Source organism: Carlito syrichta, unplaced genomic scaffold (genome assembly GCF_000164805.1).
Source record: "Carlito syrichta isolate Samal-C Ts95f unplaced genomic scaffold, Tarsius_syrichta-2.0.1 Scaffold302017, whole genome shotgun sequence".
NCBI lineage: Eukaryota > Metazoa > Chordata > Mammalia > Primates > Tarsiidae > Carlito > Carlito syrichta.
The window spans coordinates 549202-572410 of record NW_007246113.1 but is presented as its reverse complement, the minus strand read 5'-3'; the positions used below and the strand labels follow the sequence as shown (position 1 = coordinate 572410).

General features: G+C 34.8%; 1 protein-coding gene across 2 annotated transcripts in view; it reads right to left on the bottom strand.

The window, feature by feature from the left end:
- AIMP1 (aminoacyl tRNA synthetase complex interacting multifunctional protein 1) overlaps positions 1–23209 on the bottom strand; it is a 31415-nt gene that overhangs the window by 1199 nt on the left and 7007 nt on the right. For both annotated transcript variants that reach the window (XM_008055889.1, XM_008055890.2), the window contains exons 2-6: positions 20247–20381; positions 17936–18049; positions 15780–15947; positions 11726–11937; positions 7124–7292 (exon numbers count right to left, since the gene is read on the bottom strand). In XM_008055889.1, the coding sequence (XP_008054080.1) occupies positions 7124–7292; positions 11726–11937; positions 15780–15947; positions 17936–18049; positions 20247–20355 (772 nt within the window). In that variant the 5' untranslated portion in view covers positions 20356–20381. The remainder of the gene's footprint in view (positions 1–7123; positions 7293–11725; positions 11938–15779; positions 15948–17935; positions 18050–20246; positions 20382–23209) is intronic.

Here is a 23209-nt window from a genome sequence, read left to right as displayed (position 1 = left end):
TTCACACAATCCTGATTCTAATTTTTTTTGTTAAGAGACAGTCTTGCTTTATCACCCAGGCTGGAGTGCAGTGGTGTGATCATAGCTCACTGCAGTCTCAAATTCCTGCAGTCAAGCAATTCTGCCTCAGCCTCCTAAGTAGCTAGGACCACAGGAACCTGCTCCTAGTCCGGCTATTTTTTTCTTTATTCTTATTTTTTGTAGAGACAAGTCTTGTTATGTTGCCCAGGCTGGTCTCAAACTACTGAGCTCAAATGATCCTCCCTCTTTGGCCTCCCAAAGTGCTGGCATTCCAGGTATGCGTACCTAGCCTTAATTTTAAATAAAGAGAAACTGAAGCTCAGAGAAATTGTTCAGCATTACACAATTAACAAGTAAAGCCAAGATTTGACATCAAAGCCTGTGATCTGCTAGTCCAGCACTCTGCCTCCTGATAAACTATGCTTTAAAAAAGAAACAAATAGCTCTTTTCTATGTGGATAATACCTCCTCACCCTGCTAGTTATAGTAACTCACATTATAAACTTTACAATTAATAAAAGACAAATTAGTAGTAGAGTATATTTGGTGTAGGCTTAAAGACAAATAATAAACCAAATGATTCCTCTCCTTAATGATAGGTAATTAGAGAGTGAAGTTTAATATATCACAAATTCAGTAGCTGGGAATATTGAATATTTAGAATGAGTAATTAGTTCAAGAAACAAAGATAAGTAATGTATCTCTTAAGCATTAGAACTTCAATGATTTTTCTAGAGGTAATAAAAAAAATTACTGAAGTATAATTCAGTAAAGATAGAAATATAAACTTTCCAGATCTTTCTTAAAGTGAATCCCAAGTTGAAATCTCTTGGAATACTTAAAAAGGATCTTTTAATTACAAAAACTACTTACATTCTACAATTTGACTACTTTACATTGTTATATAAAGTTGTATTCATTATCCACTCATACATATACAAGAATTACAAAACTGAGTAAATTGGTGGGTCATGCTAGTTTTGTTCTTTATTAGCACTTCAGAGACCAAGAAACTGGTAAGAACATATAAAACTGCCTTCTAACATGCAGGTTTTCAGAGATAACAGGTATTTCTACAGTAGAAGAATATGCAATGAAACTAAAACTGAAAGATTGACTAGTATAAGAGATCAATTTGATTGGAAAAAAGAGAAACCCTAATAAATGGAATAGATGATACCCATAAGTAGAGTACAATTATACTGCCCCCTAGATCTATAATATTTTTATTTTTTGTGTCAAAATCATTCCTTAGTCTAAAAGCATAGTCTTGTACACATATTGTGTGGTGAAGTAGGTATTCCAGAATTCTGGAAAGTTAGCGTCAGAGACAGAGTAGAGCTCAGGGAGACTTGAGCACTGACTCAGACTTGCACCCCATCCTGGCTCAACAAGATGTTGCCAAATGGATAACAAGTTAGTTCAAAAGCAGGATGTCACAGATGTATGTACAAACTTCATTTAAGAATATAGATTGTTTGGGCAGCGAGACCTCATCTCTACAATAAATCAAAAAATCAGCCGGGCGTGGTAGCACATGCCTGTAATTCCGGCTACTTGGAAAGCTGGGGTGGAAGGATCGCCAGAGCCCAGCAGGTGGAGGCTGCGGTGGCTGGGAGCGGCCACTGCACTCCAGTCTGGGTGACAGAGTGAGACTCCAACTCAAAAAAAAAAAAAGAATATAGATTGTGTGGGTAAATTCTTGCTGAATGCAGACATATGTTCCAAGTATTAATAGCTATGGTACAGCACAACATTAAGCTTCTTAGATCTAGAAAGATATTGTCATGTCCACAAGATAATATTCCTATTATATGTATAATGCTTAATATGTTCTGGTCACTGCACTAACTGCTTACATATATTTATTCATTTAATCTTCTCAGTACCTATGAAAGTAATATTAATTACTCTCATCTTACAGATTAGAATATTGAGGCACAAAGGTTACCTTTAAAACTGAAGACTTTAAAACACAGTTGACTAAGTGTTTCAAAACTTAAAGCTTACAAAACCCAGATGAGACAGGTACCATTAGAAGCCCCTGCTGATAGCTGAAAAAGTTGAGGCTTCCATTCATCTATTGTGTAAGAGCAGATGCTTACCATAAATCCTTTCCTTGGGTCAAATAACTTTGCTGTTATCATACTTCATTTGTCCTAAACATCCCTTCTGAATCACCCTTTCCCTACGGTATAGGTATATAAGCTCTGGGTCTGGGGTGTAATGGCACTATCTTCTCTTGCTGCTGCACAAGACGTAGATATGGCTTCTGTTCTTAAATCCCTATTAAACGCTTCTTTCTAAGAAACTGGATATACCAGCCTCTTTCCTTGGCGTCTGAGCTTCCTCAGACTTTAGGGGGTAAGTTTGCATAGACCCGCCCACTTTGAAACAAGATCATTAAGTTTTTAAAGCGAAAAACTGCAAAGCCTCTGGACTTGCTAAATACATGCCAATAATCGTCATTTGAAAATGGTAATACATATTGTAAGAGTACTAATCATTCAGAGGTGATTTTAGGTCAACTCATCCTAAGCAAAACACATAAGGAATAGAAACTAGTCTAAAGAAGGCAAGTTCAGAAATGTTTGTACAGGTATAAAAAGCTGGAATCACCTTCTTAGCATCTAAAACCTATAAAAAGCAGTAAATATAAATTTCAGAGTTCTAGGCATGTGCAAGACTGAAGTACGAATAAGACACTTCATTTTAATTGGGCTATTCTTTTGCACAGAATGCTTATTTGTAATCAACTTCTCTTTGATACCTGGCATGACCATAATAAGCCTAGCACAACTTAATTATTCTTGTTTGATTGAATTAAAATAATTGTAACTATCACCAATTATAGCATGAAAACTAAATGCAAATGGGGTCAAATGATTTTACAAAGCTAATCAACAGACAGAAGTGTTCAGCATTTGACAGAAATAACCTTGGCAATAGTGAAGTTCTATTCTCCAAATATTGTATTTAACAAAAAGTTTTACTAATAAGTTTCTTTCTACTTATTCACTGGTCAATTGAATATGCTCCTACTGTATACCAGTCATTTTTCTAGATGCTAAGAATATGATATCATGATGCTTACATCTCCACATGGGCAGGTAATAGATAATGTATAGTATATTTAATGGTAATACATGTTTTGGAAAAAATAAACGAATGGTGACATTTGAAAGATTTGAATAGGATGAGTTAGTGAGCCATGTAGCTATCTGGGGAAAGAGTGAGTGGCTCAACTGGAGTGAGCAAGGAAGAGTTGGAGTTCATGGGGTTAACAAGATAATGGGAGACCAATGTAAGGACTTGGGCTTATTCCTGAAATAGAAAGCTTCTGAATAGTTTTGAGCAGAGTAATATAATCTGACCTATATCACTCTAACTGCTATAATTGAAAATAGATGGAAGAAGGGAGAGGACAAAAGTAGGGACATCAATTAGAAGGCTTTTGCAATTATTCAGATAAGACTTGTTGGCATTGGGACCAAGATGGTAGTGGTGATAATAATGATTCTAGATAAGTTCAGAAGGTAAAGCCACTTTTCTGAAGAAGAGGTAGGGTATAAGAAAAGTAGTTAAGCAACTGAGAGAATAAATTTAATATAAAATAAGTTAGAAAATAAAATGGAAAAAGGGAACTCTAGGTGGAAGTTTGTAATGGAAGATTGGGATATATATTCTTTCTCCTTGGAACATGAAAGTGAAAAGTCCACCGGGCAGCTGGATAAAAGACTGGATAACGTTGCCAAGAGAATGAGTATGAAAACGAAGAAGAGGCCAATGACCAAGGTCTCAGGCACTAGAATGATATGAGGTCAAGGAGGTGAGGAAGAATCAGCAAAGGAGATGAGAGGGGCAGCCAGTGAAGCAAAAGGATCACCAGGACAGCACGGTTCCAGAAGCCAAGTTAATTAATAAAAGGACTGAGAACTAACTATTTAGCTACAGGGAGTAACTGGTGACCTTAACCAAAGCAGATCTGGTTGGATGTGGGAAGAGAAACCTGACTGAAAAGGGCTTTACAGAGAAGGAATCAAGTATGAACAATTTTGGATTTTAAGAATAACTGGACTCCAAAGTTAAACCTATACTTTGTGATTAGCTATTAATTTATATTATTAATAAGACAATATCAATAGAAATAAGCAAGATCATGGAAGGTAAAAGTTTGAATGTAAATTCCCATTTATAATTAGACGACAAATAATACATTCTCAAAAAACCTGTCATTGCCTTTGTCTTCTGGCCATAATTCTGTCTTCAAGTTATTTTTGCTCGGTGCCTTAGAAACCAATTACCATATTTACATATTAAAATTTATACTTTTATACATTCAAGATTTTGAAAAGCATTGGACAAATGAGGAAGATTTTAGCTATTGTTATAAAGATACTGTGGTATCTTCTAAACCTCTTGGAAATTTTTGGCTTTACAATCGGAGAAAATAGTTATTACATACAAAAGCTTTTCCAAGGACAAACAGCAATTCAAATATTTGAGCCTCACTTGTAGTTTCTATATCATATTTAATACATATAATATCAAATGTAAATCCCTAGACACTGAGCACATCAAGTGAACATCAAAATGTACCAGCAGATACCTTAAGCTTTACAATGTAAAACAGGTGCTAAAAAATAAAGCACCAATAAATCATGACTGTCTCCAGGAAAAAAAAGATAAGACTAATAGTCTGATTTGTAGTATTAACTGTTATTTCTTTTCAGATTTACTGCTACAGAAGCAGTAACTGGTATGAAAGCACACACAAGATGAGAACTAACAGACCTCATGTCTCAAATTTTATCAATTATCTGTACTGTTCAGTTTGGTTAAACATATTTTAAGTGTTAGAGCATAATTCAAACAACCTGATAGATTACTTTAAAGTTAGGCTCTCCCTTCTTTCACTACAAACATTTCTTGTACCTTCTACAAATTTTCAAGTGCTTAAAGCACAAGGGGAGACTATGAATTTGGAAGAAATACCAGACTCTGGAACAATGTAAATAACAAATAGGCAAACTGCTTGAAAGACTTAAGAATATAATAATGGCAAGAATCCATGCTAAGTCAGTAGGAAACTAAAGACAAATTTCCTTTCAATTTATTCAAAAGTAACATCCAGGGGATGAAAACGAATTTTAATTGCTGAAATAGTTACCTGTTATTTCTTTGAGATTAGGAAATGAGAGCTCTTGTAGTAATAAGAATCCATATAATAATGGCAAGAATCTAATGCTAAGTCAGTAGGAAACTAAAGACAAATTTCCTTTCAATTTATTCAAAAGTAACATCCAGGGGATGAAAACGAATTTTAATCGCTGAAATAGTTACCTGTTATTTCTTTGAGATTAGGAAATGAGAGCTCTTGTAGTAATAAAAAAACTAAATGACTTAATTAATTAAAAGTAGTCCGTATTAATTCACAGCAAGAATAATTAACAAACAAAAATGTTACACTGCTAGAGATTCATTCTCATATATGTTTGACCCTTCACATAACTCTACATAACCTTAAGTTAGTAACTACATTTTGTTGGGCCTCAGTTTTCAAATTTGTAAAATAGTGGGTTGAAGTAGATCATTTCTTATAGTTCTAAGCATCTGACTCTACACACTTTACCAAAAAGTAAAACTAAAAAAATAAAAGTACTAAATTTTAAGTATTTAAATTCAAAGGAAGACAAATGTTAATATGGAAAATAAGTAAATATTTATTTTTTGTTTTTCTCAATGCATTCCAAATCTTACAAGAAAAAATTTACTTTCGTTGTCATTTTATTCCAATTTAGTGAATGAAAATTCTAAATAGAATTTCAAGTTACTCAAATATACAGCGATGATTACCACAAAGTGGGAAGTTTGGAGAAGTGTTTTGAAATTGTGGGAGTGATCATACGCTCCATGAACCTAAAGCCATCAGCGTCTGTGAGAAATCATTGAGACTGAGATTTTCCCCAAACCTAATTATCCAAAAAATTTCTTAGATCACAGACCATTATGATTTTTCATCTTTTGAGGTTCAAGACATAAATATTCTTTCAAAGTCACAGGTATTTATAAAAAAAAAATCTCCTCTGTGTTTTCTAGATTAGTCTACTTTTGATTAGGAGAATGTAGCTGAATTCACAGAAATTAATCATACTTTCATCCATAATCCATATTTTCTATCTTCCTATTCCAATGTGAAAACTCTTCAAATTCTAATATTTCATTAAACACAGCTAACATAGAATTGAAAAACATAACTATATAATCATATCAGCCTTACTGTCCCATTAAAATTCAGCTATTTCTACAAACATGTCTCCAAACTATTCTGGGTTTCGAATGTAATTCTACTTGTTACCCTAATTTATTTCTCCTTTTTACATTACTCCAGCAAAATGGACATCCTTTAAATGCAGTCTTTTAATTTCTGTTTTTTCAGTTATAAAGTTCTCTCTCTTATATTGAAAAACATCTTATATGAAAGATCTACATCTGCCAAGCATTCTTTCTTTTCTGCTTCAAAGATCTATTTGAAGAAACCTCATGTATTATGAAGTTTCATCTGTCTTAGGAGCATTTTCACCGGAGAAAGGCAACATGAAATGAAACTTCCTTTTAGATTATTAAATAATTAAATTTTAACAGAGATTTTCTTTATATACTGAAGTCAAGTAAAAGCATATGCAAGTATATTATTAGATGGACTTCAGAATTATAACACTTTCTTCTATGTCTGAACCTTTCATCTCTCTGTCTTTCTGTTCTGCAGTCTAAGACAATCAATAGCACAATGATTTTGCAGCACATTAATTCATTCTCTCTCCATGTCATACTCTCCTGCTATGCAGGTATTAATATTTTAGCTAGGAATCTCTGTCTAGTGTCTTATATAATATGTATATTCACGGGGAGGACAGTTACATGGTTGTACTCAATGTGTCATCTTGAGCCAATCTAAAAAAACTCAATAATATTTAATAATGCTCATTTAATGTAGGCCTTGTGACTCATACACAGCACTAATTTTAACCTTTAAACATTACAAACATCAATTTGAGAACTGATTCTCAAACTATTCAAATAATTACTAGTAAATACTTACCAGGGAAAGCATCAAAAATAATTCTGTCCCCAGGAACAGATCCATTAGGAGGAGTCAAGATTTCAACCTTCTCTGGTGAACTAGCACACATCACCATTGCTTGAGATAATACTCCTCTCATCTTTGCAGGTTTCAGGTTACAAAGTAAAACCACCATTCGATTTTGCATCTGTGTGAAATATAAATTGGTCAGTAAAGACGTACAGAGATCTAGAATAATCCTATCTAGAATACAGTGAGCTAGCAGTCCCCTAACGTTTTGGGGTCAGGGTCCGGTCTCCTGGAAGATGAAGATAATTTTTCCATGGAGGGTGGGGGGTGGGGTAGGGGGGTGGTGATGGTGGTTTCGGGATGATTCAAGTGCATAACATTTATTGTGTACTTTATTTCTATTAAAGTACATCAACTCACTGACTTTTGATGAGTCTGCAAGCAGATTTATAATGGTCTCTGTGCAGTCAAACCTCACTGCTAAAAATAATCTGTATTTGCACCCTCTCCCCAGCACTAACATCACCACCTCAGCTCCATCTCAGATCATCAGGCATTAGATTCTCAAAAGGAGCCTGCAATCTAGCTCTTTCCATGTGCAGTTCACGATGGGGTTTGCTCTCCTACAAGAATCTAATGCTCTGATGATCTGACAGAAGGTGGAGCTCACACAGTAATGCAAGCAATGGGGAGCAGCTATCAGCTATAAACACAGACAAAGCTTCTCTGGCTCACTCACAGTTTACTTCTTGCTATACAGGCCAGTTCCTAACAGGTAGGGATCACTGGCAACAGCCTGTGGCCTGGGGGGTTAGGGACCCCTGCAGTAAGCTACACCTAATATGCTAAGTATCAAATGCTCTACTTTTATGGCTGTATCTTTGTCTTTGCATGTCCAAAATTTTTTATTATTGTTATGAAGCCTCCCATAAATATGAAAAAAAAAATTCCTCCAAACTGATTAATGCTTAGTGTTGAAAGAGCAGAGATCTGCCAGTTAAAAATTAACTGAATGAGTAAATAAATGAATGAAACAAATTTGGCTTTATATCTACCAGCAATGAGGATATATAGTTGATCTTCCTCTTTCTTCAAAAAAAATGAGGGGAATAATAGTGAACTTAAAGAGCAGCCATAAGAATTAAATCAAAACATGCATGTAAACATTTAGCTTAGCATTAGTTCACATGTTGGTGTTTTTTTTTTCTTACACATTTGGTCATTTCCAATACTATGCAAGATTTATTTTCTAATTTTAAAAAATATTGATAATTTAACAATTCAAGTATTATGCACACTACAATTAGCATGTAGAGCTATTTCTACAGTTATAAAAGCAAATCGAAATTTCTTTAATATTCAAAAGTTGAAGCACCTTAATTTGTCCCACAACCAGCAAAAATAAGAAATGAAGCTCTTTAAATTATTTCACAGGTTTAAAATAAAACATACAAGAGGACTACTGCTGTGGGGGGGAAGATTTGGGGGAAAAAGATGGTTTCATAAGTATATCTTATGTGAAAATTTAATCCCAAACCCTATGATTTTAAAAAATAGGCATTGGCAGGGCTTGCTGGCTCAGCCTATAATCCTAGTATTTTGGGAGGCCGAGGTGAGAGGATTACCTGAGCCCAAGGCTTTGAGACCAGCCTGGCAACTTGGTGAGACCTCATCTCTACAACAAATCAAAAACTAGCCAGGTGTGGTAGTGCACGCCTGTAGTTCTGGCTACTTGGAAAGCTGAGACGGAAGAATTGTCTGAACCCAGCAGATGGAGGCTGCGGTGGCTATTGAACATGCCACTGCACTCCAGCCTGGGCAATGGAGTGAGACTCCAACTCAAAAAAAAAAAAAAAAATTGGCCTAAGCCTCAAGTTCAAAATGACCCATTTTGGGGACCTTCATGAATAATACTTCTTCAAATGCTTGAAAAAACTAAAAATGTCACACATATGAAAATTTTTTTTTAAAGTTACAGCAAAATTGCCTAAGAACAGCAACAGAGTTAGCTAGATGAAATGCTTAAAAGAAAAGAAAAGAAAAGAAATGCTTTAAGGAACAGTTGATAGCTGTGGATATTTTCCTTAGAAAACTGCACAATATACAAAATTTGGTACATGGTCTTTTTAAGTGTTTCTGCTTCATAGAATGCTTACTAATACCATCTTGATGGTTAGACACGGATGTTCAATAAAAAATAGCTTTGCTTATGGTTGTGACTAAGAAATAGTCTACAACTTATGAAAACAGAAAAGATGAAACCCAAATAAGGAGGAGTTTTTCCAATTTGACCTGGCTCACGATCAGTTGGTTCTTTTCTCCAGGGCTCCCTATGAACCTAACTTCATAAGGAGTTATGAATGAGTCCTAGTCTTATACAAGATAAACATTAAAATGAAAAAAAAGCACACATATTTGCCAAGTATGTCTTTTTCCTAGATAAGAGAAACTTCATTGAATGATTTCTTTAATTCCATCTTCTACCCCTCAATAGAGCAGCCAGAATGATCCTACTAAAATGTGAGGCAGACCATGTCATTCCTTTGCTCAAAAATCCTACAATGGCTTTCATCTTACTCAGAATAAATGCCAAACTCTCTACAATGATCCTATCATAAGACCCTATGTCATTTGGCAACCTCACTTCCAATTTCATCTCCCATGACTTTCTGCCTTATTTAGGTAGTTCTAGTCATAATGGCCTCTGCTATCCCTTGAGCATCCCAGGCATACATTTGTCCCAAGGCTGCCTAAAATGCTATTTGGCCAGATAGACACATGACTTATCATCTTCATATTCTTGACCTGTACTCAAATGTCACTTTTTAAATGAAGATTTCCCTGGGCACTTTATGTAAAATGACAACATCATCCTGACTCAATACTTTCTAGTCTTTCTCTACTTTACTTTTCTCTTGGCATTTATCACTATTTAATATGCTATGTATTTACTTATGTCTTAATAACTTTTCTGACTCCTCCACGATTGTGAACTTCATAAAGTCAGGGTTATTTTACAAAATCTATCCATCTCTCTATTTTAATTTGCTGCTGTATCCTCTGTCTATGTTAGTGCCTGTTACACTGCAGATATCCAATAAATATTTGCATCTGGAAATATAAATGAATGATGGAGATATTTTCTGAGGTTCACAAAACCAAGAAGCAGCAGCAGAGAGACAATGAACAGAGAAAGAGCTGCTTAATGTTGAAGTGCATGTTTTTTTGTTTTTGTTTGCAATATCTCTAAAGCACCACGGAGCAGAGGAAAAAAGTCAATGATGCAAATTACCATAGAAGACATCTAGAAAGAGCAAATTATCAACTATTACTGTCTTTTTTGTTTCCCACTGTTATTAAAGAGGTTTTTTAAAAACCCAAAAAACTATTTCATTCTTCAAGAAAGTAAATATGGTACTATAAGTAAAGGAAGAGAAAGGAAGAAAGTAAATGTGTGGAAATGGAAGTTTGAAAGCTTACAAGGAAAAAATAGCAACAGTTAGGAAACACTTTTCTGAAGGGTATCATCAGGGATTATCAATTTGTTTTTAAAATGATTATCATGCAAGGTTATCCTTCATAAAATATGCCATCACTACTCTTCACATATTCTAAATACTCAGCTCTATTTCCACTATAGAAATAATTAAATTTTGAAAAGGGAATAATATAAACTGTAACCATGGTTTGTTTTCTTATTGCTACACAAAAGTACGCTCCTCAGTACTAAACCCACAAGAAGAAAGGAAAAGTTGGGATTTCAAACTCAAACTTTCTTCTCACTACTAATTTCTTTTAGGAAATATTGTAAACCCAAACTTTATTGGCTCAGATAATTACACATTGAAGACCTAAAAGAAATGAGCTTGTTAAGTGGAAAGTGGAAGTCCTTGCACTCTTGATGGCGGATCAATATTGATCCATTTACCTATACAGTATTCGGATATGTTGAAACAGTATCTCAAATCAGGGATCAAAATTCAAATTGTTTACCAAGTAGGTAAAGTAAAGTTCGCTAGATAGAAAACACAAGTGACACCCTTCTTGTTTTCCTGAGACATGGTATGAGCCTCACGCTCCTCTTAACTTTCCAAAAATGTAACAGAAGAGTAACAATAAATACCAAAAAACTACAAATACCCTCCACCTCAACTATGGAATGGTTGAAACTTTGATAAAGGGTATACTTTCAACCCAAAGGGGGTACCCACCACTGAGCATTAGCCAATTTCTGCCTTTAGAAAACAGTAGGGGCTGCAAGGGGGTGTGGGGCTTAGTTCTGAATTTTTAAGAATTGAGACATCTGAATTTTCATGAGAAATTCCATAAGGAACTATTTCAAACACTATGAAAAACTAAACTAATTTCCAGAAACTGATTTATGACCTTGATCAGAGCTGCATAGTACATAGTTAGAAATACATAGTTGTATTTGTGTGTGTGTGTGTGTGTGTGTGTGTAATTCACCACATACAAACTAATCAAATGAACTAATCAACATTGGCTCATGTTGTATGGTCACCTGATACAAAATTATAACAAAAAGATATTGAGAAAGAGGGAATAAAAGTGTTATATGTATACAACAGAAATTTTAGTTGAACAGATTACCTGTTCAAGAGGAACATGATACACTAGGCCACTGACAACTGTTCTTGGGACTATTTCTCCAACATCTACTTCTTCTACATATAAAGAATCTGCATCAGGATGTTTTCTGGCAGTTATGATGCAACCAATTCTAAGATCCAGACGGGAAACGTCTATTGGCTTAGAGTCGGCACCTCCTGCAATTGATTGTTGTTTTTTCTCTTTCTTCTCACCTAAAAAATATTTATGAAGAGGTAAATATCATAAATAAAATAAAAATATACTATGAAAACCCCATGCTATCAATACCAAAGGGCTTGAAAGGAGAAAAAGAAGCCAGGCTCGGTGGTTCAGCCTGTAATCCCGCGCTTTGGGAAGCTGAGGTGAGTGGACTGCCTGAGCCCGCGGGTTCGAGACCCGCCTGTGCAACTTGGCGAGACCTCATCTCTACAATAAATTAAAAAAATCAGCCAGGCGTGGTAGTGCGTGTCTATAATTCCAGCTATTCAGAAGGCTGAGGTGGATGGATCGCCGGAGCCCAGCAGTTCGAGGCTGCAGTGGCCGGGAGCAGCCACTGCACTCCAGTCTGGGTGACACAGTGAGACTCCAACTCAAAAAAAAAAAAAAAAAAAGAAGAAGAATGTTTATCACTTATCTTCACTTAACAAAGGAAAGAGTTATTCAAGTTATAACATCTTGAGCCCTATTTTAGCTATTTGTCAACTAAATTTCTAGTTAAAGACAGGTGCAAAGGTTAGCAAACTATAGCTCATGGGTCAAATCCAACCTGCTGCCAGTGTTTATAAATAAAGTTTTACTGGAACAGAACCATGTTCATTTATTTACATATTATCTATGGACATGAAAACTCCATGGTATCAATACCAATGAGTTTAAAAGGAAAAAAGAATGCTTATCTCTTACTTCACTTAATAATAAAGAAAAGAATTATTCAAGTCATAACATCTTGAACCCTATTTTAGCTATCTCTCTATTAAATTTCTAGTTAAAGTCATAGAAGATTATGTGTAAAGGACATTTATAATTTATACAAAGATAGTTTACAAAAGAGGACATAAAACTAGTTTAAAATAATGGACAATTTTTAGTCTCATTAGCAAGCCTCAAAAAAATTCCATTTTCCATATAAAAAATTAAAAAATATTTTTATAATGGTAAAATCCCAAATGATATAAAAACTATATAAAATTACCAGAAGAAGAGACATCAAAAATATCAAGTTTTCTTTGTATGATAAACTATATTTACTTTAAAACACTGTAGCTTAACAATATATCTATATTCATACATATTTTTAAACTTTTTATTTTTATTATTTTTTATTTTTTGAGTTGGAGTCTCACTCTGTCGCCCAGACTGGAGTGCAGTGGCCGCTCCCGGCCACCGCAGCCTCGACCTGCTGGGCTTCGACGATCCTTCCACCTCAGCCTTCCCAGTAGCCGGAATTACAGGCTAGGAATCTGAAATATCTTGATCAGAAATCCACATTCCAGGAGTGACTGAAGATACTAAAATCTGTACCAAGAGCTTAGCTAATTATCATAAGGGATTTCAGAAATGTTTCACTGACAAATGAGTGATCCTCAATCAAGATACGTGGCAGTTTAGAAATACTGTTTTTTTAATTTTTTTTACAAAGCAGGATTTATTAAGAGGACAGAAAAGCTCTCACAGTGGGAGGGGACCCATGGGGGTTGCCCTAGAAATACTGTTATGTGTACCACAGTCCTTGCATGAGCAAAATATTGAAATCTGGCAATCCTAGCCAGCAGTCAAACACCTATGGAACAGTCCTCTATAACTAACACCATATTGTACAGTAGCTGCCAGACACATATGGCTATTTACATTTAAATTTAAAATAATTAAAACTAAATTAGAAATTCAGATTAGTCACACTTACCACATTTCAAATTCTCAGTGGCTACATGTGGCTATTGTATACCCTGCTGGATAATGCAGACATGGAGCATTTCCATTATCACATAAAGTTCTATTGGACAGAAGTGTTCTAGGCCTAGAGCTACATTTGCTCTTGTGTACTCTGCCTTCCTTGAGGGCCTTGTTGTCTTGTCGGACTACAAGACTAAATAATCCTGGAGTGAAAATAATAGTGCAACCTCCTTAGAGAAAAGAATATGGACTTCACAAAATTTGTAAGAACAAGTTATATAATTATTTTGTATCTACTTCCTAAAACATTTTATGTAAGTGGAAGAATTGGTCTGACTTGCTTTCGTTGTAATCATACCACCTAGTGGTGAAGTTGTATAGGAGAGGATATACAGCCCTATCTAGTTCTAACTAACATAGGTTACTGTTGTTTACCAAAAAGAACTGATAAGTGTCAGATGCTAAACTGGCTCAGGTTAGTTCACAAATCCCTCAGCCATTTGGTATTCTCCAAAAAATTGTAAATAAGTATAAGGATAATGAGAGATGCATAATGAATTGCAAAAGCAATTTTTAAGACATAGCTGGAGAAATGAACTCTAATAAGTGAAGAAGGGTGATTAAAAAGGGAGGCAGAACCAGGTGTGGTGGCTCAAGTCTGTAATCCCAGCCCTTTGGGAGGCTGAGGCGAGAAGATTGCCTGAGCCCGCGGGTTCGAGACTAACCTAGACAACTTGGTGAGAACTCATCTCTACAATATATCAAAAAATTAGCTGGTCATGGTCACATGCACCTGTAGTTCCGGCTACTTCAAAGGCTGAGGCTGAAGGATCACCTGAGCCAGAAGGATTGCCTGAGTCCAGCAGGCCGACGCTAGGGTGGCTGTGAGCATGCCACTGCACTCCAGCCTGTGCCACAGTGACTGACCCACCAAAAAAGCGGGGGGGGGGGGGGGACAGGTCAGGCACAGTGGCTCATGCCAGTAATTCCAGCACTTTGGGAGGCTGAGGTGGTAGTATTGTTTGGGCCCAGGAGTTTGAGACCAGTTTAGATAACAGAGTAAGATCTCATTTCTACAAAAAAAAAAAAATCAAAACATTAGGAGGGCATGGTAGCATGTGCCTGTAGTCCCAGCTGCTTGGGAGGATGAGATGGGAGGACCACCCAAGCCCAGGAGGTTGAGGCTACAGTGAGCTGTGTTCATGCCACTGCACTCAAGCCTGGGTGACAGAATGAGATCCTGACTCAAAAATTTAAAAGAAGTAGGGGAGTCAGATTTACAATTAGAAAAATAGCCTTAGAGCAAGGTAGGAAAAAAACTAGAAAAGGTGAAGGTTTACTATTAATTCAGATGAAAGATTATGAGAACTTGAATTAAGGTAACAACTAACAAAACAGAAAAGCAGAGCTCAGTTCTAGATATGTTCTGGTGACAGGAATTAAAGAATTTGTTGGTTAATTATATGAAGGATGAAGAAAAGGGGTAGTTTAGGTTAACATCAAGATTTCAAGTGTGATATCCTAAGTGATGGTGATGCTGCTTTCTACTTCAGTTCAAATCTGAACACCCAATGCCTTAGTTCAGTCTGCTTTGTTTGACTGGAATGTCTTTTTTCTGTCTTTACAACTGATGTTAAGCTAACTTTGTACCTGTGACTTCCTCAAAACTGTTTCAAATACACACCAAAAGTCAGGCATATCAAATTACATATGGGTTCCTACAATTAATTTCTACTTTCAACATTTTTACTTATGTAGTTCCCTCTGCCTAAAATGCCACATGTTTACCCTGATGAGGTCAACACTTACACATTATTTAGGACTCAAGCTTGTATGTTCCAGTACAATACTATTCCTAATTTTATTCTAGCACCTAAAAGTTTGAACTTTCCATAGCCAGGCATGGTGGCACATGCCTATAATTCCAGCTACTTGAAAGATTGAGGTGGAAGGATCCCCTGAGGCCACCAAGTCGATGCTGTTGGTGGCCATGAGCACACCGCTACATTCCAGCCTGGGTGACAGAGTGAGACTCTGATTAAAAAAAAAATAAGTTTGAATCTTCTTTTTAATATTATTAGACTATTATCAAAAAGGTTGATACTACCTAATAATCCAATCAAGAGCTCAAGAGCTAAATAAGCTTAGCAGTAAAAAATACCTTTCTTTTCAATTTTATCTTTTGCCTTCGTTTCTTCTCCTGTTCCTCCTTGTATCTGTTTTTTGACACCAGAAGATACAGTTGTTATTGGTGTAGACAGTACCATATTTTCAGAAGGCACAGAATTAGCTTGCAGTGGAGCACCAGAAGGAAATGGTATTTGTTTCACTGATATAGAAAATGAAATAGAAATGCCATTAATATTAAACCAAGAAATAAGATGAAAGATATGGAATTGTGGATCATAAATATGAACTCTTTAAAGGAAAAATTCACTGTATGTGACTACCAAATACCTATTGTCTGAGACTATAGAAGGGCTGCCCACAAATTTAATATATTTTGACCATTTTTGAGGTAACAAGAATAAAGGCATTATTCTCATTTAATCACTAATTACTAAACTGAGAAAACTAGAGATAGCAACGATAGCTAGCATTGATTGTGAACTTCCTATGTCCCAAACATCTTTCAAAATGCTTTGTATGACTTAACTCATGTATTTCTCATAAATACCATAAGGAGTAGGTTCTAATCATGACTTCTTTATATAGACAAATCTAAGCCAATCGGTGACTTCTTTCACCCATGCCAGCTCTGGCATGTCCTCCTCTCTTTTCTCCCTTCTGTCTCTAATAAACTTGAACTGAAGGAAGGGAGGGAGGGAGGAAGGGAGGGAGGAAGGGAGGGAGGAAGGAAGGAAGGAAGGGTCCAATCCACGGATAGCAAGCAGAAGAATAAGAATTTGTATGCACACAGTCTCTTTTCAGAGATTGCACTGTCATGATCTGGAAAGATGAAAAGTTCTCCACACAGGTTTTCTTTTATATTTAATGATCAAATGGGAAAAATTTTAATATTAATCATTTCTATATTAGAATTAATGACAATACTATTTGTCTATGATTCTACATTAAAAAAATAACTTTAAAGAAGAAAAGTCCTTCAACAATGTTTTAACTTGTGAAAAACAATTCATATACTCCAGTGAACATGGAAAAATAAAATCTCATGAGGGATTTTGATATGGCTTAGATCTTGGCCAATACTCAGACCACTTTTCTGAGGCATTTTTTAAGTTCCCTGGAGGGTACTGCTTCTTTTAGTAACGTGAATTCCTATTTTATGTTTCACCATTAGACATAATTCACCACTTTAATTCAAACCACTGATTTGGTTTAGCATTTAACAAAATTAGAGTTTAAAAGTTTAATGTCTACATTTGATCTTCTAGCATGAGAGAAATGAAAAGCAGTTTTACATTGCTAATATTTTAACTTCTTATTTAATTTTGTACCTGTATTTCAAATCTTCTAGTCTTGGAAAGCATCGACTAGTCTCAAATTTTCCATTGACAAACAATATTCTCTCTAGTTGATAACTCTAAACATACATCATTGAGTTTTCCCTTATTTTTATTGAGCTAAGGGTAGAGCTCATAGTATAATGTTCAAAATAATTCACTGACAGAATATGAATTAAAAGGAAGCAGTAATAGTCTTTCACTATACTTGAACCTCCTTAACTCACACAAGATTTTCTACAATATAATAAAATGCCTGTGTGGTACTTCAAAATTTTAACAGAACTGTTATTATTACTGTTTTATAATTTACCTAGAAACTTTTAAAATAATTCAATAAAAATTTTAATTTTATTTACACTATTTCAAATAGTAATTGTCTGCTGACTTGAATAACTTAAAAATTATGATTTTAGTCAAATTATTTTATATTGCTAAGCTTCAATTTCCTCAAGTATCAAAGAAGAATATTTGTGTACAAATGTATTTGAGGATAAAATAAATAATGTAAGTAAAGCACTTGACACACAGTGCTCTGAATATAGTAATGAATGTTAACTAAATAGTATTGTAGGTAATTTTCACTAAGTATTCAATAGGGCACAGTGATAATCAAGTTGTAGCACAAAAAATAAAATAAATAGGTTTTTGAACCCAAGCTTTGTCATTTTTTGTGTGAATTCAGGCAAGATCATTTGCCTTTTCTTAGTCTCCATTTTCTCTTCTGCAAAAGAGGAAGAATGCACAGTAGGGAATGCTGTGAAGATAAAATGGCAAAATAAATACTTAAACAATAAATAATGTTACTGTTAATATTATAAACCAAACAACCTACATTTCTATATTTAATTACCTCCATTTTGAATTTCTGCCTGAATTAGCTCTTGTTTCAGTTCTTCAATTTCTTTCTTTAGTTTAGCATTTTCAACTCGAAGTTTCTTCTCTTCTCTCAAAGTTGCCTGCAAAACTAGGATCAAGTAAATCCAGTTAAAATAATTGTTTTTTCCCAAAGGTTTTGTATAAATACTATTTCAAAAGAAGATAGCCAGTGTAACTACAGTTTGTATAACACTAGTAATCAAATATTTGGCAAGTTCCTTTATGCCAGTTTAATATTTATTAAAACAATGTGTATTTAAAAGAGAAAGGGAGAAAAATGTGTATTTGCTGGGCTCGGTGGCTCAGCCTGTAATCCCGCGCCTTGGGAGGCCGAGGTGAGTGAATTGCCTGAGCCTGAGGGTTCGAGAACCGCATGGGCAACTTGGCGAGACCTCAGCTCTACAATAAATCAAAAAATTAGCCAGGCGTGGTAGCGCGCACCTGTAGTTCCAGCTACTTGGAAGTCTGAGGCGGAAGGATCGCCGGAGCCCAGCGGGTCGAGGCTGCGGTGGCCGGGAGTGGCCACTGTACTCAATAAAAACAAAAACAAAGAAAAATGTGTATTTAAAAGAGAATGGGAGAAAAATCATAAAATTATAATAAAACAGAAAAGGTTTTGTTTATGAATCATTTTCCTAGCTTCTATAAAGATGCTTAATAAAATCAAATTACCACCTTCTCTGCATTGTAGCTATAATAAAGATCAATGGTAAATAAGAACTGGAACAAAAAAATGTGTCAGTAACAGATAAAATACAAGAAAGAGAGTAAGCATTAAATATATCTCAGGGTTGAGCTGCTCAAACATTCAATGAGTGAGATAACCTCAAAGATTTGCTCAAAATGTAATGCATGTGTTAAAGGTAAGTGGTAGGGTATGCAAAAATATAACAGAAAAACAATGATTCTCTGTGGGATTGCTACTGCTTGCTAGGTGGAGTTTTGAAAATCTGTAGGATTATTTGTGGTTGTCACAAACAATGGGAGTCACTACTAGCATTTATTGGGCAGAGAGAAAGAATGCCAGATGTCATGCAGTATGCTGGATATTCCTACAAAATGAAGAACTGTCTCACATTCTACAGAACTTTTCAGTGGTCAAATTGTGTATCTGTATATGTAAAAATCCTGCTAACAATTATTTGAGCCTAGACTGTATTCATTACATATAAACACAAAGTATTTTTAAGCATTTTTATTACATTTTGAATTTTCCATCAATCAAGTACTATGGAAATGAAGAGTAGATTTTACCTAGTTTTATTCAGAGCTTTATCTAATGAATCATTCATCATTTTGAGCAAATGTTTCTGGCATGTGAGTTGCCTACACAAAGGTAAACTGAATATATACCTGTATTACTTGGCACTACACCTATTATATTCTTGGTGATTCCATATATGTGAATCATGTGGCATGCGACCCTCTCATATTATCTTTGGGAGTAGAGTCCTGCTAAAGTAACACTTATTGATATATACATTATTATTACTACTATTTATAGTGAAGTTCCTTTTTCTCTTCTATATTACATACAGGATCAAGATATATTTTGAAATTATGTATATAGATATGTTACTTAATCTAAGAAATATTTTTCTTACAGGATATTTACAGAGATTCTATAAAATATTTATTCTAAAATGGGGGCAATGGGACTGAGAACTACTAGGATAGAGTACCAAAGGGAATAATAACATAGGTGACGGATAAGTGGGATGGTTCTTTTTTTGGGGGGGCAAAAAAGACATGCTAGTTAGGGTAGCAGAAAAGGGCCACACATATGAGAAAAAAAATTACACAAGCAATGATCATCTCCAATCTCATTTCTTAATAATATGAAGAAATGTTAAGAATTTTAAGAAAAATAATTTTAAAATTGTGAGAAACATTATACAAAAGAAATAATTAATATGGTATTGACTACTGACAATAAAATATACTTAAACAAAGAAAACTAAAATCAATCTACATCCTAAAGGTAGAAATCCAGGTTTGATATTTTTATACATTTAATTGCAACTTTTAAGCATTTACATGTAAAAACTGTTTCAGAAAATGCCTTAATATAAGGCAATATAAAGTTATACATTCTTCTCCATATAAACTTATAGGCAATATTTGTTTCATGTTTGATTTAGACAATTTTCTTCATTTTAAGTAGTAACTTGTATGACAAATATGTGTGTGTATATATATATATACACACATATATATACTTTTTTTTTCTGTCAGTATATAAATTCATGCTAAGTATCTCCTTGAAAAATTTTAAATCTTCTTACTTGCTTTCTCCTTAAGAAGAGCAACTTGCTGCTTAAGAAATTCAATGATTTGATCTGCCTCTGCACCCTTCTGCTCCAGTCTCTTCAGAACAGCATCATTATTTGCCATTTTTTGCCAAGAAACAGCAGAAAATCCTAAAAGAAGAAATAAAAGTGAAAAAATGCACTGTGGAAGGAATAAATTTGTTGTATAAGACACTGTGAAAAAGAAAATACATTTTCTACTGTGATAGATCAAGTCAGAAAAACACTTTCCCTATACAGAGCAACAAACCAAACAAATGGCAAAAATATTAAGTAGACCAATTTCTGAATGTTTGTGAGAGGAAATCTACTTTGTTCCTAAATGCAGACAACATGCTATTTAACAATATTTAACACTGGAAAGTTTTTTTAAATTTTATTTTAAAGATGTGGATATAATTCAGGATTAGATAGGTAAGTGACCATCATACAGGTGATGTTTGGGCCTCACTTTGGTCCCCACTTCGCCTGGTTGAGATCAGGTACACTTATTGATGTTATGTGTCCCTCTACTCCCCTGGTATTGTCCCACTACTGCCAAATCCTTTCTTATAGTATTATAAATGTTCAGGGTCCACTTATAAGTGAGAACATGTGGTACACAGTTCTTTGTTTCTGTGATAGATCATTGAGTACTATAGACTGTAAATCCAACCAAGTTGCTACAGAGTCCATAATTTTGTCCTTTTTTATGGCTGCGTAACATTCCATTATGTATATGTATCCCATCTTTTTTATCCAGTCCACTCTCAATGGGCATCACGGTTGGTTCCATGTTTTTGCTATTGTGAATAACGCTACAATAAACATGCATGTGCAGATTTCTTTTTAGTAGAATGATTTAAATTCCTCCAAGTATATTCCCAGAAGGGGGACTGCTGAGTCATATGGAAGGTTGATTTTTAGAACTTTTAGGAAACACCACACTGTTTTCCACACATGTTGCATTAGTTTACTCTCCCACCAACGATGTAGAAGCGTTCCCTTTTCCCCGTATCCTCTCCAGCATCTGTTGTTTTTTTAGTTATTGATGATGGCCATCCTGACTGAAGTTAGGTGGCATCTCAGTGTGTTTTAATTTGCATTTCTTTGATGATTAGTGAGGCTGAACAGTTTTTCATGTGTCTGTTGTCTGCTCGTATGTCTTCTTTTGAGAAGTGTCTATTCGTATCTTTTGTTCACTTTTTAATGGGGCTGTTTTTTTTTTTTTCTTTCAGCACATTTGAGTTCCTTGTAGATCCTGGATCATATTTAGGCCATGAAGTCTTAAAATACTGAGAACAGAGAGGGATGACAAGATCCCACTTAGTCACTGGTATATAAATTAATTACAGATGATAGAAACCACCTTGAATTTCCTAATAAATATTATTAGGTAATAATACTACTTAATGCTTACTTTTTAAAAAGTGTCTGTTAGGTCCTTTTCTAACCACTTCACAGATATTAATCATCAAAACAATACTATGAAGTATATACTGTTATCATTCCCTGCCCTTGCATACACATAATAAATTTATTGCAAGAGTGATAAAAATAACATGAACTTAGAAATCACATGGACCTAAGGTCAAATTCTATCCTTCGCATCTGCCACTTAACAGCTGTATGACCTGGAAAAAATTATTTATCCTCTCTGAGCCTTAGTTTTCTCATTTATAAAATGAGGATAATTTTGCATGTCTCAAAGGATTGATGAGGGGCAAAATGAGGTATCACACATGATACTCAACAAGATTTTTGGCACATAGCATAAAAATAGTAGCTAACTTACTACAACAATTAGGATCAACAATTGCACATTTTGGGAACACAAAAAGACAGGGTATATATACAATCTTTACTATCAAGAAAGTGGGCTACCTAATGTCATAATGTTTTGTAGGTTCCTATATGATTAATACCCATGAAGCGTTAAGAAAAAGACCTGGCAGATACTTTTTAATACAACTTAGAGATTAATATTAAAAATTTACAATGGGCAACCCCGTTTGGTCCCTTCCCACTGTGGGAGCTTTTCTGTACTCTCAATAAATACTGCTTCCAAAAAAAAAAGTACAATGTATATTATTCCAGCAATGGACACACTAAAAGCCTTGACTTTACCACTATGTAATATATCCATGTAACAAAACTATACTTGTACCCCATAAATGTATATAAATTTTAAAAAATTAAATTTAAAAAGTAAATAAAAAGGTACTTAGATAATTTGGCAAAGCTACAGGTTAATTTCTTCATCAGTGGCATATAGTCCATGGGAGTGAATGATGTTAATATACGTTTATTAGTCCTCAATTCTGTGTTCATAACAGTAAGCAAAATATAACTAAGGACTCATGTCTTCAGGAACATGATAAGACAACAGCCAACTGAAAATCTTTGCACACGTTTCCCATCATAACTGTGGAAATTAAACATAAGAGACTTGAGATTTAAAGAAATGATATGCAAGAAAAGAAATACTCAATAGAACTAAATGGAATAAAGCGGATTTCAATTTCAATGCCTGTAAAGGTCTTCTAAAGACTGGTTTAAGAGTTGTCAGCTCTAGTTCAGAAGGCAAAACAATACAGGACGAGTGATACATATAATTTTGCCAAAGGTATACAATTGGCTAAGAATACCAAGTGGTAAATAATTGTTTTTTGAGAATGATGCAAATTGTTCTGGTTTAAGGAAGAAATGAAAAGGATAAAAATTAACTGAATGCCACTGTTCAATTTTGCTGTGAATCTAAAACTGCTCTAAAAAATAGTTTGTTAAAAAAAAATTCAGGGCAACCCCCTCAGGTCCCCTCCCACTGTGGGAGCTTTCCTGTCCTCTCAATAAATCCTGCTTCAAAAAAAAATTCACCAAACCACAAACTTTAAAGAGCATATGAACTTGAAACTTGAGAAAATGCTCAGCATTCTAATTACTTATGGACAAAGTTCCCA